The sequence below is a fragment of the Mesocricetus auratus genome, unplaced genomic scaffold, assembly GCF_017639785.1.
Source record: "Mesocricetus auratus isolate SY011 unplaced genomic scaffold, BCM_Maur_2.0 Super-Scaffold_15014, whole genome shotgun sequence".
In the NCBI taxonomy this organism is placed as follows: Eukaryota; Metazoa; Chordata; class Mammalia; order Rodentia; family Cricetidae; genus Mesocricetus; species Mesocricetus auratus.
The window spans coordinates 70514307-70533541 of NW_024429186.1; the positions used below are offsets into that span (position 1 = coordinate 70514307).

Genomic DNA, 19235 nt, shown 5'->3' on the forward strand with positions numbered 1-19235 from the left:
CCTCCTCTGCCACGGAGCAGCAAATTCTCATTCTTATTTTAATCTGTTGTTGCCTCTTTTTCTTCATCTATCCACTTGAATATTCCTAGGTTGTCTGTGTTCTTTAAACCCCACAAGGGATCCAGGCTATAGTAATTCCTCAGAGAATGTGGAATGAAGACGGCTCGTTCTTGTCACAGATGAATTTGTTCCCTCAGGTAGGAAAGGAGTGCTATATGCCAGGAACAGAAATATTCATCAAAGCTTGGTATGTTGTGCCCAAATTCTGAACCCCAAAATCACCAAGAGGCCCATTTTGATGCAAAAGCAAAGAGTCTTTTATTGTAGTTGTTTAACAAGCTAACCCCATTAGTTCCGGACCTTAATCCATCCACTATGTGGATGGATGAAGAAAGAGCCCAAGAAGCCTTGAAGCAGGGATCGTAAAGGACAGCATAAGGGTAGTGTTTAGGGGTGTGAAATAGTCTCAGAATTGGTGCACTTCCAGGTTTAGATGACCTCCCCTGTGTTGATTGGTCAACTGGTTGTTATGGCCCCTAGGCCCTCCCAGGGCTGTTGCTTTGCTATGCTCTGCACGTCGTTGTTGCACTTTTCTGTAAAACACACCTAGAGCCAGCTAACTTCTGTTTGGTTCCTTGCCTGGAGGAGGGCATCTGACCTCCTAGTCGACCAGGACAGGAGCAGCAAGGTCATGCAAGCACATGTTAGCCTGTCATGGCTGCTAAAATGGAGAGCTGGTCATTTCAGGTAGATATCCAGGTAGAAGATCTTGGCTCCTTATGGTTCCAACCTGATGATTAGTAGTGAAGGGCAGTAACTCTGTTCTTTCGTCTTCTTCCCAGTCAGCTTCTTCTCAGTGACTGTATAGACTTGCGGACTTGTTAATTATTCTCGTGAATGAAAACTCCTGAGAAGGAGGTGTGTCTGCAGAGACTGATTGACTGCAATAGTGTCCAGAGTTTGAAATGTAACAATTCAGAGGCTAGCTACTTTATCTTGGGGATAGTTCTATGCCCAGGAACAGCCCCTTCTTCCCCAAATCTATGTCAGAAATATTATCCTATAACAAACAGAAACCTTTGAGATCTATTGACTTCACAGACACTGGCTTTCACCAACTGAAAGCAAAAATGTTGGTGATGGTATCATGAGACTACAGAAAAGCTTCCCCCATCTTGCTGTATCTGCCTCTCTGCAGGACCCACCAGTATATTTTTAAACTTGCTTTGCTTTAGGACTTCCTTTGTTTTGTAAAACTATAAAACTTAAACTGCTTCCACATTGGAACATGGCATTTGGGATCACCGAAATCTGTGTTCCTGAGCTACTGTAATTCAAAATGCTCCAAAATAAGCCATCTCTTATTCTCTTTAAGATGACATTTCATATCCACTAGAATGTAAGCTTTATGGAGGGGAAAAGACTCCATTGCACATTCTCTTTAGAATCTGAAGTTTCTATAAAGGCTACCATTGGTTTTTTTTTTAATGTGTCTTCCATTATGCACCTTCCAAGGTCTCAACATTGTGTAGAGTGCAGTAGATTTCAGCATCCTGTCAATTATTTTCTCTTTAGGCAAGGGGCAGCGGTGGTAGAAGGAGGGCAGAAGTGCTAGGGAAAGACCCATTGTTTCCATTTTTCTATCCAGGAGAGGTGAGCATGCGTCCTCTCTTTCCTTGCAGATTTGAAAGATGACATAGGGCTCCATTTGAGAATGGCCAGTGTTGACAAATGCTCTCAGACATCATGATATGCTGACAGTTTGTCGAACACTAGGTACCTTAGGTGGGAGCTGACTTCCACACAAAGTCCTTTGCAAAAGTCTTCTGAGGTGGATCCATTATCCTATTTTAAATACGCAGCCACAGGCCTCGGAGGTGGAGGGTCTTACACAAATTCACAAAGCAAAGACTGGCTTAGATAGATGATGAAAAGTCTTTGCACTCTCCATCAGCTGTCAGATTGGGGCAGGAGAAAAGTAACCATTGTGCCTTGACCCCAGTTTCTTGTCACATTGACTTGAATGTCCTAATTTGTGAATAGGAGGCACTATTAAATTAGTTCATATTTAGGTAGTGTTCAATTGACAGATTTTTTTCTCATATTATCAAATCATGTTATGGATAGTTAGGTCAGACATTAGTTATTTTCTGGACCATGCTGATTAAGAGGGACTGACATTGACTGACAGAACTGCTGATTTGATGGGGCAGAGTCTACATTTACATGTGGGCCTTGAGTCTGACCTGGATTTATAGGTTATTCTGTAACAATTTGAGATGTTAACTAGGGCTCTCTGCTCACTGTTTATCCCAACCACATAGAGATTTCAGTCTTCAGATGCTGGATCCTAACCTTGGTATTCCAGCTTATTGCTTCTGGGGAGTCTCCAGGGAACCTGTACAGACTCTGCAGTTACCCAGCAGGACCTCGTGCAGCTGCCTGCGGAAATCAGGGTAATCCTACCATTTTGAGAGCCTTTTAATAGAGCACTGATTACAGATTGCAGGCACCTGGTGCTGTTTTTGTATTGCGGCTGGAGGGTACCATTTCAAAGGCAAGCACTGGGCCTGACTGATTCCTATTTCCTGCTCTGTTGCTTGCCAGGAATAGGTACCAAGAAGCCCATACAAGAGCTGATCTGGCTCCTAGTGTGGAGACTACCAATGCCAAAGTGTTAATTTCCAGAATAACAATGTATGTATGTGTGAGTTGCCCTGGAGCATCAAGGTTGTAGAAGGACTTCTGTAATTGGGGTCAGCACAGATATCAAAGGGTTGGGATTAGGCCAAGTTTATCCTGTGCTTCTTGGACTCCAGAACATCTTCCATTTGGGCCTGTTCCACTTTTGACCTCAAAAGCCAAATGAGAAAAACATAAACTGTGAAAAATCAAGAGGAAAATAGGTGCTGGCCTAAAATCAAGGTTCAGAAATCTATGGGCTTCAGGTATTGTAGGCTAGCACTTGATTTTGTGCCCATTCTCAAGAAAAAGAATGAATCTGAGATGTGTCCCTACTGTGAAGAATCATATTTTCTCTTTGTCTTCTCTCTACTCTGCTAGCATAACACCTGTTCTCATGGTCTACAATCATGGGGCTAGTGTAATATTTTGCACCATCATGCTTTTTAAATTTTTATTGGAAAGAACATTACAGTGGAGACCAGCATCCAGTCCAAATTTTGACTTACTTTCTTTGGATGCATGACTTTGGAAACTAGCTTCTGAGTTAGATGGAACTTAACTAGATAGACAGTCACCAAGACAATTCTAATAGTAAAATTTGAAGCATACAAATGCTCAGAATGTGTTCTGATGATGTCTTTAAACCTGTGTGTTAACTGTAGTTGGGTAGAAACCAAAAAAGATGTCAAGAAATGGTTGTCAGTCAGAAAATTCTTTCTGAGAGCCTCCTTGGTAAAGTAAAACATATGGAATACCCATGTGAAGTCTTAAACTTTTGAAGCTTGGAGCATTGCTACTGACAAGCTAGGGTTGCTTGGAGCATCACAGAAGATAGAAGGTATAGAAGGTGTGGCGGATGGCATCTAAAAAGGTCAAAGATGTGTTTCTGAAATGCTTGGAGGGGCAATACAGTAAAGTAGTCAAAAGAGGAATTTCCCCCCTGATAACCAGCAGAAAGATTTAAAATGCTTGTTTTTCACAGTTAAACCTTTTCCAGTTTCGAAAATAGCTTACAAGCATCATAAAACTGCCTCATGGCAACCATCTGAGATCTTCTCAGGAACTGACTCCAGGTTGGAATCAAAAGAAGGGTAGAATCAAAAGAAGGGTGATGTGCTGGGAGGCTCAGTGGGTGTTATCCTCTGTTGTTACTCTAGTCAGTGGCCTGAACCTGAGAGAGTGGGCCTAGAAGTGAGGGGGATTGAAGTCTTATGCAGTAGCCAACTTTATTCAGCACATCAGATGATTTATCAAGGACGAGCCGCATGTGGCCAAAACATGTTTTCCATAGAGGTAGATGCATAGCAACAGCTGAAGTAAACTTACTCCTATCTGCCACACCTAGGAGGAGAAGAACACATTCCAGGAACAATTCTGTGTTCTGAAGACACTGAGGACACAAGACTCTTGTTTTCTTGGAATTTTCTCACAAGCACTCAGAGCTCTCACACAGCTCCACTCTTGGGCTGTGTTCTGACAACCCCTTTTCTGCAGATGGACATCTATTGCAGAATCTTACCCTGTGCACTTAGACCCAATTTAACTCAGGGAATGAAAATAAGCTATCTTAATGACACCATGTGGTAGTCTTTGCCAACTAAGCTTCATGATGACCTAATCCAAGACGAACTGATAGCAACAAGGGATGACAACAACCTAATTTGTTATCTTTGTAGTTACAGGGCAAGGTTATCAACAGTATTGTGTCCATCAGAAAGCAAAGCTTATCAGAGGAAAATTGTGAAATAATGAAGTTCGTTTTAAGTTACCTAGAATGCAGGTCTGCCTTCCCCTCCTCTTCCTCTCTTCAATACAAGATAGCGAAGAGGAAAAAGACTCTTCTAGAATCATGTTTCTAGGTTCAAATCCCTGCTTGCCCTCTAAGGCTCTGAGAGCTTCAATAATTTACTTAATAGCTTACTTTCCTAATCTGTAAAACAGCTTCTTTTGTCCAGATATAAATACATCTATAAGGAATTTTTAAAACCAAACTCACATTTGTGCCTCTCCTGTCAGAACTGAAGACAGTAGCATGGCAAGATACTTATGGGAGCAAATTTTTCAATCAACATTCTCATTGAACTACACAGGCAGAGAGTCATGAATTTGACTACTGGAAAGACCATTTAAGTCTGGAATCAAATCCTTGGCTGGATAATGAGATAAAAATGTTAATGAACCTAAGTTTCATTTATGAAATTGAGGCAATGAAGGTCATAGAGTCTTGCCTTCTATACCAACATGGTAAATGTGTGTAAAATGGACCCATGAGGTATCATGATTATATGCTGCTCTTAGTTGAGGAAGATTTCATGGCAGAGGGTACCACTAATGACCTACCAATGGAAAAAGCACTGAAGTACACTTTCAAACTGTAAAGCAGAGGAATTCTTCAAATTGGGTGATCTCATCTGGAATACTTGTGTAAAACTGAAGATAGAATTATAGACTATTTTGAAGAGGTTTTACAGCAATTTTAAAGTAGTTGAAATTGTACTAGTTTCATTTATATTTTAGGTATTTAAAAAGCTCATATCCATAAAAAGTTTAGATTTTGAAATAGAATTTGCTTAGTTGAGAAAACTTAAAATTTACCTAGGCTTCTAGTCTAATAAGTATCTTCTGTAAAAGGCTAATCTTATTCTTGCAAAAGATTTATCCATCTCTCTCTCTCTCTCTCTCTCTCTCTCTCCCTCTCTCTCTCTCTCTCTCTCTGTGTGTGTGTGTGTGTTTAATCTATACCTTTTGTAACTAACATTCTTCCTGCCAGCCTCGCCCTCTCGCCCTAGAGCTGCATCAACCTCAAATAATACACGGAGACTCTATTAGTTACAATGCTGTTGGCCAATGTCCAGGGCTTCTCATTGGCTAGTTCTGTCTTAAGTACTAACCCATAGCTACTAATATATGTATTTCTGTAAGGTCTTATCTTACCAAGGACGCCAGGCTCATGTGTTCTCTCTTCCTGGGATTACACGGCTACTCTTTAGTCTTGACTACATTTCCCAGACTCCTCCTCGACGCCTAGTCCCACCTATCTTGCTTCCCTATTGGCTAACAGTGCTTTATTTATCAACCAATAAGACAAATATATACACAGAAGGACTTCCCCCATCACCTTTAGTCCTTTTCCTTTTTGAAATCTTCTCTTCAGCAAAGACAGTAATTCAGCAAGTATGCTGAATATAGCACATAATTAAATTGCTTGGTCATGCAGGGAATCAACCATGTGTGGTTTTGAACATGATTGGAATTTGCTTGGGTACTTCAGTGCTCCCTCCTGTAGGTGATGGTCTCAAACGAAAGTATCATTATTAGTTTCATTATTATTGTTGTTGTTATCATTATCATATTTGGGTTTGTAATAGTATTTGTTAATGTTAACAATCACATAATGAAGGAAGAAGATGAAAGCAGAGTAGGTTTGTGCCTGAAGTAGACATGAGTCTTAGGCACAGAGAATCCTGTGAATGTGTCTCCTACAGAGGAGAATGCATATATTTAGGGAAAAGAAAGCCAACTCTCATACATTAGTAGCCAATGATGTAGACTTTTCCCAACTTAAAGGTGTCACTGTCGCCAAGGCTGCTGCCTATGGTAGTCAATGGTCTGTGTTTACACTGTCCAAACATGTGTGGTTACATGTGTAAATGCATGCCGGCATGTGACTATTGCCCTTCTGTCCAGGCTGTGGCCAGGCAGGGGCTGCTGCTGTGCAGAGGAAATGTCATCCTCTAATTAATGATAGTCTTTCAGCTCCTCGATCATATGCAGCATTCACTCTCCTCTCTCCCAATGACTTGGGATTGACTGGAATCAAGACAGTGAGTCTAATCATGTGTTTTTATGGCTCTCAGATAAGGGGCAGAGTGGGTATGAAATCACAGATGTTTATGGTAGCATTCTAGCTCAGTGACAGTGAGGACAGGAGGAAGATTCTCTGTCTTATTTTCTTAGTTTGTTTTCAAATAATGATATGAATTTATCAGAAAACTTGTTTCTAAACATTTTTCTGGGAATTAGTATGTAAGTATACTAGGCATGGTGGCACACACCCTTAGTTCTAGCACTTAGGAGGCAGAAGCAGGTGGGTTTCCATGAGTTCAAAGTTACCCTGGTCTACAGCGTGAGTTCTAGGAAAGCCAGGGCTCCATAAAGACCCTATTTTAAGGAAACAAAAGCCGAACAAGAACAAAACAACAACAAAAAGGATGCAAGTGAAACTGTATGCTCAGAAGCCAATTTTCTCTTCTGTAGCATCCTTATTTTCACTCTGCATTATTTCGTTCTCATTTTTCCAAATCAGTATCTTTGAGTTATTTCCCCTTCATTTTCATGGATTGCATGTGTACATTTTTGCATGTTTAGCATGTGTAGCATGTGAGGGTGCATGTGCATATGGATGGGTGTGCCTCTTATTTAATGAGGCAGGGACTCTCAGTCAAAGCCATAGCTCATTGATATGGCTAATGTCATTAGCCAGCTTGCTCCGGGATTCCAGTCTCAGCCTTCTGGAATTACAGGGGGCCTGCCACACTCACTTACGAGGGTTCTGAGGATCTGAAGTCTTCTCCTATATTCACAACCCTACCTGCTTTTTTTTTTTTAAAGGTAATATTCCATTAGGTAGATGGGCTCCAGTTCCTCTGTATTTAAGAAATGAAAATGTATGAGTGTTATGTTATCCTTAAGGTGTTGCTTTTGAAATGAACTTGAGGCAAGTATGTGTCTACACTGCAGCATACACACTTCTCTAATAGTCAAGTTTCTGGTTCACTGGGTTTCAGCTTAAACACTATCTCCACAAGAGGAAATCATAACACTTCCCCGTAATCTGTAGCCCAAAACGAATTGGCTAAAAGTGGAATAATTTGCCATTGTAAAAATACATATCTAATGATTTTATTTGCAGTCTTGAGATGATACATTCAGCAGCTATGTTGACCTACATTTGGGATTGAATGTGTAAGTGCTTTGTAAATTTAGGAAGGGCTAGAGACACTTAAGGATTCCTTGCTATGCCCGTGCAGAGCATCTGCCAGGGACACCTGCTCAGGAAATATTTTCACTAGCTTGTTTAGCAAGTAAGTTAAAATACAGTGGGGCCACCTTCACTAAAAACAATGGCTCCAAACCTGTTTGTGCTCAGGAGATCTTATACCTTTCCCCTTCATGAATGGATCTTGGGAACCCATTCCACATAGAGGGATACTCTCTCATCCTGGACACATGGGGGGGGGACCTAGACCCTGCTCCAAATGATATGACAGACTTTGAAGATCCCCCATGGAAGGCTTCACCCTCCCTGGAGAGCAGAAAGGGGAAGGGATAGGGGGTCGGTGAGGGGCACGGGAGGAGGGGAGGGAGAGGGAACTGAGATTGACATGTAAGACAAGCTTGTTTCTAATTTAAACTAACTAAGTAAGTAAGTAAATAAATAAATAAATAAGTAAATAAAAACCTGTTTGTGTAGCAGAAGAAGCTGAAGACATTACAGGTAAACAAGTCCCAGGTTTTGGCCTTTGAGACCCTGAATCTCTGTGACCCAGAAACCCCAGATATAAAGTCTGCTTGCCCCTCACATCCTATCAAATATCTGTCAGACAGGCTAGAGAAAGGTTTTTAAAATATTTTTTCCATATTCCTATATCTTTGTAGAAGTGTGTGGCTCCTTTAAGAGTGCTTCTAAGTATTTTATGTATCTTACTAACTCAGGCTTATATTTGTAAACCTTATGAGGCCTTAAGTATGGATTCTTGATCTTCTGTGCCAATGTTCCCCACCCTCTACCCCATGACCTTACCTGGTTTCTCTTAGTTTATACTTATGAGAACTATTAGTTGAGCTACATGAAAGCCCTGTTGACAGCTATAAAATACTTGTGTGACTCATTCTTTATTGACATGCTTATGAGATATGCTATGGTGGATATTTTCTTCTTGGGAAGTATCTGTTTTAGAGAGTAATGTCTCAGAAAAACAATTGTGCACCTAAAATAAGCATCATTTAAAATTACCAGTGTTTTTAAAGGAGCTTAATGTGTCTTAGTGTATCGTTGATCTTACATATGAAATCAGAAAACTGTAAAACTAATTTTATTCTCATGACAAATTGCCCTTTTGCTGACTCTCAGATAAAGTTTTTTTTTTAATTTTGGAGCACATTAAATAATTTTAGATTATTTTAGGCTTAATGCTTATATAATAATATCTGCTTATAATGTTTAATATTTTTATACTGTACATTTGTGAAGTAGCTTAGCTTTTTAAAATTTGTTTTCACCATTTACAATACTGAACATGTCTCATCCTGGTCATACCCGAGGCAATTAGAATAAACAATTAAATGTAGGTAAGCTCTCAACATACTTAATCTGACTTGGTAGAATATTATGTAGGTCAGGGCAGAGGCCAGGCTGCACTGAATTTGGAGTCAAGGTGGAATCCTTTAGAAGAATCATCAAAATCAACTGGTGAAGACTCAAACTAGGCATAAGACATCAGAAAGGTAGAAAACTGATAGAATCCAGAAATATTAAATGAAACCCGCAAGACATGATGATTGGATGGTTATTGTGTGTAATGGGAGGTTTGGGGAAAAGGGAGAGTCTAGGGTAACTGTTGGTGAAAATCGGCCTGCAAATAGGTATCTATCTTTCAAACCAGGGTTAGATGTATAATTAACTAATCTTTGTAGTTGTCAGCTGTTCATCACTGTGACAATATACCCAAGAATTGTCAACTTTGAGAGATTAATTTTTGTTTATGACTTGAATAATTTCAGTTTATGGTCATGTGACTCCATTGCCTGTGGCAGAGAGTGAGAAATGCATGGTAGAGCAAAGATACTTGCTTCATGGTCACCAGGAAGCAGAGAAAGAGAGGAAGAAGGTCGGGGGCAGGGTCCCAGTATCACCTGCAGGAAACTCCTTCTTAGGCATTCAGGGTTTCCACTAGGCCCCTCCTCTCCTCTTAGTATCATGGTCAGGCTTCTACAGGACATTTAAGATCCAAACCAGTCTCATCAGACACATTTCATTGAATGTATTTCAAAAAATGGCAATGCAGAAAACATCAGTCTTAGAACATGATTTATTACAGTGGACTTTGATTCCACCTTACTAGAGTTCAGATCCACTCAGGAAGATGAGCTATTCTGCAGTGTCCACCAGTATTCTCTACCAGTGTCCACCAGGGTTTACCACCTTAACCATTACCTTAAATGACAGTAACAATGATGCCAACACACTGAGTGCATCTGCCTCGGAGTGCATTCATAATAACCACGTGATATTTAAAACAAAGAATTCTTGTTACTTATTTATAATGAATGTTTTCATGCACACACTGTTTAAAATGCTCGTGTTATCACAGCTAGTGCCAAAACATAACCAGAAGATTATATGTCAAACAGAGTATCACAAGAGATAAGGTAATGAAGTTGGGTAATTCAAATATCTGTTAACATATTAATATAATGATTTAAATATGTGGGCTGTTGGTACACTAGAGTTTCTCCTCAGGTGAGACTTCAGGCCTATGAGCTGTATACCCTAGAGCCATGTTCATGATTATGAATACTGTGGAAATAATAGTTTTGACTTCACTGTAGTCTTTCCTAGCCTTCCTGATCTCCTGAATCACAGAGGACAAGTATCAATTATGGTGGAAACCAGAAACATGAGTTTTGGGGACATCAGGACCTCTTGACACATACACTTCTTTCTCTGTGTATTTGACCTACCTGGTTCCTGAGAGCATCCAAGTGTCCAGTTCCTACCCTGATGAATACTCTTACTTTAGAGCCATTTCACTAAGGTGGCCATCTACTTTTAAAAAATAATCTTCACCAATCCTAAATGACTTACACTGGAGAAGACCTTGAAGAAGCATAAAACTCAAAAAAGTGATGGTCTCTGCAACCATCAATGTAGTCAGCTGCTCTGCCTTGCAGATAAAACTGTAAATTGTTCTTCTGGGTAGGAAAGTTTTATAAACTATTTGCTTTAGAAGCTGTGGACCAAGGAAAGGGAAAGTGTCCACAGGGTGATGTGGGCTGAAGTAATAAGTTGTCATTGGTGTCCTGTTGCAGTTGTAGTCTTGTATCCTGAAAAGTGGTATGTGTTCTCAGGCTGGTACTGAAAAACCCACTTTTAAGACATGAAAACTTTGTGGAGCTGCTTATTGGGGTGGGGGTAAATTCCCTGTCCTGTCTTCCTGAAGACTCCACCAAAATGTTCCTCTCTCTACCAATTGCTACACTTTTGGTCAAAGTTTTAGTTTTGTGTAGGATAACAGCTTTTACATTTGATGGGCATATGAACCATGGAAACCGGAGAAGTAGAAAGTTGTTGAAAATAATTTATAGATTCTGATTTGATTAATTCAGATATGCAACCAGATTTGAGACAGGTAAATTGTTCCCTGCTTGCTCTCTAATTCTTTTCCTTATGGTCCACTGTACATTAACATTCCCAGAATGACACTGGAAACATAACCTTCAAGTACTTCAGAAAGTCCTGAACAAAAAACGTGACATTTGACCCTAGAATAAACATGCTACTCTCCCAGTAGTGACATTTCAAAGGAGAAATGCCTACATTTCCCCATTTTTGTATTCGTATAGAAGAAACCATCTAGTTGTGTGTATCTATACGTGAAAAGCAGTGAGAAACTTTGTTAAGTAAAGTTGAATATTATTCTTCCAGATATCTTCTGCTATGCATGGGGATAGTCATTCAATTTTTATAGTTCAAAAGATATTTGATTATTCATATCATATTAGGAGTTAATAAAATCCTCTATCTTTAGTGTTTAAAAAATACTGAGACACTGGAATGCATGATCCAAACATATTAACCTATTTAACTCTTCAGTTTCAAGAGAGAGGTAAAGGTATCTCCATGTTGTACTAGGTCTGAAGTTCTCAACCTGTCAGTCGAGACCCCCTTGGGGCTTCTACAGAGATTGCCTAAACCATCAGAAAACACAGATATTTGCATTAGAATTCATAACAGTAGCAAAATTACAGTTATGAAATAGCAATGAAAGAATTTTGTGGCTGGGGACTACCACAACGTAAGAAATTGTGTTAAAAGGTCACAGCCATAGGAAGGTTGAGAACCACTGAGCTAAGTAAACTGAGAGTCAGAAATACTAAGACTTACCCACCAGTCTCAGTCCTTATATATTGGATCTGCAATTTAAATCTAAGCTTGTTTTATTTTAAAACTTGGGCCAGAGAAGTTGCCAGTTTATCTTTCCCGTGCCCCTTCCATTTGTGAATATCAGTATAAAAAGGTAACAAAGATCACTTCAATTTCTCACCAGTTGTCAAAAACATAAGATGTTTTAAGATTTTGGTAAAAATAGGTGTGCCTCTTGTCTGATAGATTTTATACAATGTGACATTAGTTCTCTATTTTCTTTTAGTTTGGTTTGAGAAGATGAAGAAGCAGGGCTGTGCCAGTAGGGGAAGGTGCATGTCAGTTAGCTCCTGGATGGGACTGAGAATACCACTTGCCTCCTTCCTTGGCTTTCTTCTCCGTGTTTCCTTGAATGGGAGACACGAAAGGCCTAAGAGATAGAAAAAAGCAAAACAAAACAACTCCCCCTCCACAAAACAGCCCAGCAAATCATAAAACTGTCATTGGACAGTAAGACAAGTGCATGATGGGAGAAATTCTGTTGGCTACCTTGAGGGCAGTAGAAGTGGTCAGCACAATGAAAACGAGGCACACCTTCACTATTGTCACCATTTCTTAGCCAACATGGAGCGAGGACCTGGTGGTAGTGCAAAATCTGTTGTCAGAACACAGGAATGTCAGAATATGTATATGTATATATTCTCGTGTATATATTATATCACATCTACTACACCCATGACATGTATCCTTGGCATATGTCAGTATATCTTTTTGGTGATAATAGAACCTACTGCATTTCAGAATTAAACCAGGAAACTCTTTACATTTTTCCTACTAGGGGCTTAGCGTTGTAGACAGGTATGATTTTCCAGTTGAAAGATGTTTCCATGGTCTTCCTTCATAAGTCATCGAAATTCCAATGAAACTTTGAAAATGTATTTATTATTTTAGGAGGTGGGTCCTGCCAAAACGATGAATGTATGAAAGTCAGATGACAGCTTGTGGGAGTTGGTTTTCTAGGGAGCAAGGGGTGTTACTCACTGGGTCATCTCTCTGGCCTGCCAGTGAAACCTGTGGTGTGGTCTGTAATCAACCCTTCTAGGATAAGTACCATATCTTGATATATTATGGATTTTCTAATACTAAATGCAAGATAGTATATAGTTGGGCTTCCCTATCAACTGGTCAGTTTTAGGGCAATCTCATTAAGCTGCTGCTATGTCACATAATGTGCTGCCAGTCTGTTTGCAGAACCTCCCAGAACAAATAGCCTGTGTTAGCAGGACACAAAGACTTTTCCTGGCCCTTCAGTTCTGACTGGTACTTGTGATGTTTATTTGTGGGCATTGCATGCATGCATGTTTCAGTGGAGGCCAGAGATCAACCTTAGATGACTTTCCTCAGGCACCATCCACCTGTTTCATTTTTTAGCTCCTTTGGCCTGGCCATCACTGAATAGAACAGGCTGGTGGAGTAAGGATCTCCAGGTTCCTACCTGTCTCACCTGCACAACACTGGGATTACAAGTGCTTGTCACCACAGCTAGTTTGTTCCTTTTCCTTTATCATCTGGGCTCTGGTGGTCAAACTCCAGTCCTTGTGCTTTCACAAGTTTTTTTACCCCTAAGCCTAAATCTGAATTTTTAAATTGCCTGAATAAATATTGGTTAGTGATGGGTAGAAACTTACCTGTGACTACAGTGGTGGAATATAATAGATTTGCCTAGTACCCTTGAGCTGGATTTAATGTTCAGATTGACCTTGAACATGAGAGGCAGAAGCAGAATTAAGACCATCGGGGAAGTACAACTTTGGGAAACCAAATATAACTTGAGAACTGTGGCTGCACTAGTTTGTCTGTTGTGGGGGCGACTCACCAGTCAGCAACAGACTGCTTCATTCTCCTAGTTGTTTGTCACCCACCACCAGTTCGCCACAGGGACCTAAAGTAGGACCTGCTGGGTAGCACTCCCAATGTATTTAGAATTCCATGTGCACTGGGGCTGAAGAACAATGCACAAGATTTGTCAAGGGTCTAGATGGTGGCTGGCCCAGCGGTGGGTCAGTGGACAGTAGGGCCCTCTGCAGGAGGCTAATAAACAAGAGCTCCTTACTTAGCCGATCAAATGCCTCTGAGTAGTGGTAGTCAATGGTCTTCTGTTTCTTATATGGCTAGTCTGTAGAAGATGACATCATTATTTCCAACTATGAATGGAATTAGGAAAACATATTTACGTTGGAGTTGAAGACTTGGAAGGGGCATAAAGAACTCAGTTTGGGGGTGGGAAGACTTTTCAACTGCAAGCGTTGTTCTTGACAAAGGAGGAGGAGGATGGATACTGTTGCCAGTTAGAGGGAGGAACAGCCTAGGCAGAGATTAGCAAGCCCACTAGAGCCCATTGCTTGCTGTTATGTCTCATTGTGCTAGGCATTTCAGGTAGTGAAAACACTCTCCCTTTCCCTTTGCATCTTTATGGATAGTACACTGTGACTAGCTTGTTGCTAATGTTTCTGTAATGCTGAGGTTAAACTGCAAGCTGCACCTGCAAACATGCTCTGCTCCTTCCTACAAGCACAACAATATTGTCAGTTCCAACTTTCCTTTTCTTTTTCTTCAGAAAATTGCCTGCGTGCCCTCCTTGTTTGCTCTACAATGAGTGCCAAATCTGCCATCAGCAAGGAAATTTTTGCACCTCTTGATGAAAGAATGCTGGGAGCTGTCCAAGTCAAGAGGAGGACAAAGAAAAAGATTCCTTTCTTGGCAACTGGGGGTCAAGGAGAATATTTAACTTACATCTGCCTATCAGGTAACGAAAACCGAATAGTAATAGCAAAGCGACTTTTGTTGTAAGACGCGTAATTCCATGGCATCGGGAGGGTTGTGTTCATCTGGTAATGTCTGCCTTCCACTCCTGTCTCTCTTGTCCTCTCGCACTTCTTTCCTCTTGCCTTCTCCTCTGTGGCTGAGGTTCTTTGTTCTGGAAAGATCGTGAAGTTCAGTCTTCCAATCCCTGAAGAGCTTCTGCAGAGTTTGGCAAGCATGTTCCTATTCATTCTTTCCTTCAGAGGGAGTGGTCTGTCCCTGGGGAGTTTTGTTTTAGAACCTTTCTTGGTATTTGGATAATTGTCACTACTAGCAGACGGGGCTTCACTTTTTGTTTTCTAGACCATTGCCAACAATTAGCCACAGTTTTCTTTGAGACAAATATTGGCACTTTATGGAATAGGAAAAAAGAAGATTTCGTTCACAAATCGTTGCTTTGCCTGACATCCACTGCCAAGTGAAAAATAACCGTCTGTTTTTATAAGCTGAGAATTTTGTTGGATTATTATTTTTTCTTTCTGTTTGTGATTAGAGGAGATCTGTGGGATTTACTGTGGATACACACCAAGTTTTTTTTTTGAGATAAGTTGAGATACATTTTCCATGAGCTTCTGAATGATGCTAAGCTAAGCACTAAGGCATTTGTAATATTTCTCATGATATTTCTCATAATAGGACTGGATAAACTAAGCTTACAATTAATCCTTTGCAAGATCTTTTGGAGTTGTGGTTTGGGAATAAAACTTTAATTTTAAAACTTGTTTTGACTTTGAAACAAAACTAAGCTTCTAATAAGTTGTTTAATGGTAGTGGTGATAAGAGGGCATCGGATCTTTATAATTCAAGGTATAAGTGACTTTTCATCAGACAGATATGAATTTATAAGACATAGATTAGAATGAAAAGAGAGCATAGCACTTTGATAAGCATGCCTTTACAATTGTTAGATGAAAACTTTTATTTATTCAGAGGGCGAGGGACTCAACCTGGAAACACTATTCTCTCCTTCCTAAATAAGGACTAGGTTGCCCAAATTTAGATATGGTTAGAAAATATTTGTGTTTCTTTAGTATAGTTAAGCACTGTCAAAATGAGAGCTAATTTAAGAACCAGTAACTTACATTTTCAAAACAATAAAAAAATAAGAAGCTGGGCATGGTAGTGCACACTAATTTAATCCCAGCACTTGGGAGGTAGAGGCAGGAGCATCTCTGTGAGTTCAAGGCCAGTCTGGTCTATAAAGAGATTTCTGGGATAGCCAAAGCTACACAGAGAAACCCTATCTCAGAGAAAAAGGAAAAAAATCCTTTCTTTTCTTTGTTTTGAATGTGTGTGTATGTGTGTGTGTGTGTGTGTGTGGTGTGGTGGCAGGGGTGGGGGGTAAGGGCGCTGGGTTTTTTTTTCTCTGCGTGTATGTCTGTATGACATGTGTGTGCAATGGTCGGTTGATGAGAGGGGGTCATGTCTTCTGGAACTGGGGAGCCACTGTGTGGGTGGTGAAATTGAGTTTGAGGCACCAGGAAGAGAGACAGTGTTCTTCATCATGGGGCCACCTCTTCAGCCCAAAAGGAACTTCTTCAACATCAGCCTAGGATTTTGTTTATAAGATCAAGGTGTTAAAAATAATTTGATATTTTAAAATTTGGACCCTAGAGGTTTTTCTGTTTTCTAATACCAACAATGAACAAAGTACACACTAATAATCTTCTTTTGTGTTTGGCTGAGCACAGACACATAATATTCTAACTTTTTTAAAGCTTGATTCTCTTCACCGTTCTGAGATTTCTTACAGACCCATAACTGAATGAAAACTTCATGGTCCAGAAGGCAGTTGGATTTTGCCTGGTATATATAAGTATAACTGAAGGACAACAATTTTCCTTGGCTTTTAGACTTATATTTTTATCTCTGAGAGTGGTAATGGGGTTCTAACAATCTCATCTCAGGGAAGCCTTATAACCATCATTCATACGGTTGGAGATAATGTCCTGGGACTTTCAGCTGCATTTCTGTTACAATTACCAAGTCCTTCAGGTTGGAAGTATAAAATGACAAGAGTTTTTTTTTCCTTGCATTCTAATAGAGGAAGATGCCTTGTTCTGAGAGTCTTTATCCTTACCATTTTTTTAAATTGTGAGAGGCTACATAAAGTAGATATGACATTTTGGCAGACAATAGAATGGAAACCAAGGTGGAAAAGGGTCAGGTGGCTTTGACACACACATTGTTGCGTTATATGATTTTCTTATAAATGGCAAAGTAATAGCCTCCTTAATTTTCTGATTTATGCACCACTTGGAGGCATATCAGTTCTGATAAATATGTTTTAACTAACAAGTTAATAATTTTTGTCTTTTATGGGCCGAGTGTCCTAGGTGCTGAGGATACAATTGTAAGAAAAAAGATTATTCAGGTTAGATGGTCTACTGTCAACATTAATTGTTTTAAAAATCCACGTAATGTTAAACTATGAAGAAGGCAAAAAGGGAAAATACAAATATGCATGTCTGGGAAAATTAGTCCTGTTTAGTAGACAGGACTTACATGTGTTGAACTGGGTTTTGGTGGGCAGCGTTCAGCCAGAGCAATGGTAGTCTTGTTAGTAGGGAAAGCAGTCTTTGGCTTCTCTCATTTCCTCTGGACTACTTTGTAATTGACCACTAGTAGGAGGTTTTACAGTAACCCCCCCTTGAGCCCCACCCCCACACCTGCTAGTAGTATAAATTACTATGCTTTTTGGGAAGCCAGTCCCTTCACTCATTGTAGCATAGTGATGAAAAACAGCTATTCATTTATAGCTAGCATATTTTGCATAAATTAAGGCAAAAGTCTACAAATAATTTTAACCATCCTTTCAATACTATGAAGCATGAAATGGAGGCAAGAAAGAAGCTTATAAAATATGCATCTAGGTGCTGATATAGTAGCATAATATCTTAGCTAGTGTTTATTTTTCACAGTGTCATGCATAGTTTATAATCTGAGAACCAGAGTTTTTGGCCATAAAGAAGGTGTGTGTGTGTGTGTGTGTGTGTGTGTGTGTGTGTATGAACTTCCTAGGGTTATTTATCTATTATTTTGGAAGGAGAAAGATACTCAAACTCATTCACAGTGAGATTGATTTTATCAGCTTCTCAATGGCCACCCAGGTCTAATTTTCAGAGCTGGGTATTGTGGCCCATACTTTTAATCTGAGCACATGGGAGGCAGAGGCAGGTGGATCTCTGAATTCAAGGCAGGCCCACTCTACAAAATGAGTTCAGGTCAGCCAGGACTACCCAGAGAAACCGTGTCTCAAAAAATAAACAAATAAAGGAAATGTGTTCATATGGAAGTCTTACAAAGTGAGGCAACCACAGTACTATAAATAGTCATGTACTTAAAAATCTCTCACAAAAAAATGCACCCTGTTTCAGAAAAACAATGACATGTTTCTGCTCATGACAACCCAATATCACGTTGTTCAGCTTTACTGAATTATGAGCTCTATGAACCAAGAACTTCATCTTTAATTACACGTAATGCTTTACACAGGATACTTACTATTAAACTAAAAAGAATAGTACAGGGTGAGTTGAAGAGCAAACTTATATCAACATGCATTTTCTCAGCATGCAAGATGCTTTTCATCCAGCAAATTGGGAAGAATTTTCTCACTACCAACTCCCACAATATTTAAAAATTTAATTTATTTTCATTTAATTTTTTTTACAGTCCAGCTATGTTACCCATGACTGGCCTCAAACTCTGACATTAAAGTGATTCTTTTGACTCAGTTTCCCCCAAACTGGATCTATGGGCCCTGACTCTGTGCTGAGGTTAATGTATAATTCTTGCTTTGTTGCTTACCTGTCAAGCTGTCCAAGTCTCTCTCAGTGAATCAGTTTATACTATTTTTTCTTACTGATTTTTCAAATTAAATTTCAATATAGCCACAAACATACTTCCCCCAGAACACAACTGTGTACACATCATTAACTAGAGTTCAATATTTGTTTACAGGTTTTGTTTTTGTAACATCTCTCTAGGTAAAGTCTAGAATGGTATACTCTTGTGGAGTTTTCTTTGTCCTGGCTGTTTCTGTTTCACTTCAGCCTCAAATGAGCATACAGACACTATATTAATTATAAAACTGTTGACCGGTGGCTTGGGCTTCTTATTGGCTACCTCTGTCTTAATTACTAACTCATTTCTATTACTCTGTGTATTTGCACATAGTCTTGGCTTACCAGAGAATGCCTGGTACATTCTCTCTTCCTGGTCTCATATGGCATCTCATTTTGCTTACCTTTCCCAGAATTCTCCTCATCTCCTAGCCTCACCTATCTTCCTACCTTATTGGCCAACAGTGTTTTATTCATCAACCAATAAGAGAAACATATATACAGAAGGACATCCCCCATCATCTCCTCTTTTCTGCCTAAATAAAAAGAAAGTTTTTAACTTTAACACTGTAAAATCATAGTTATTAAGCAAGAACTACAGTTAACAATATTTAGTCCATTAACATTTAGCAAAATTTATAGAAAATATCCTATCATCTATCCTATCTTTGTGAGTCTACAGTTTTATATTTAACCTA

The 19235-nt window shown here is 39.6% G+C and overlaps 1 protein-coding gene across 3 annotated transcripts in view; it reads left to right on the forward strand.

Moving 5' to 3' along the window:
- Stxbp6 (syntaxin binding protein 6) overlaps positions 1-19235 on the forward strand; it is a 223191-nt gene that overhangs the window by 51026 nt on the left and 152930 nt on the right. For 2 of the 3 annotated variants that reach the window (XM_005076274.4, XM_040743145.1), the window contains exon 2: positions 14448-14636. In XM_005076274.4, the coding sequence (XP_005076331.1) occupies positions 14483-14636 (154 nt within the window). In that variant the 5' untranslated portion in view covers positions 14448-14482. Of the gene's footprint in view, positions 1-14243; positions 14267-14447; positions 14637-19235 lie in introns of those variants that run through there. The other variant, XM_013117934.3, reaches the window with a different exon arrangement.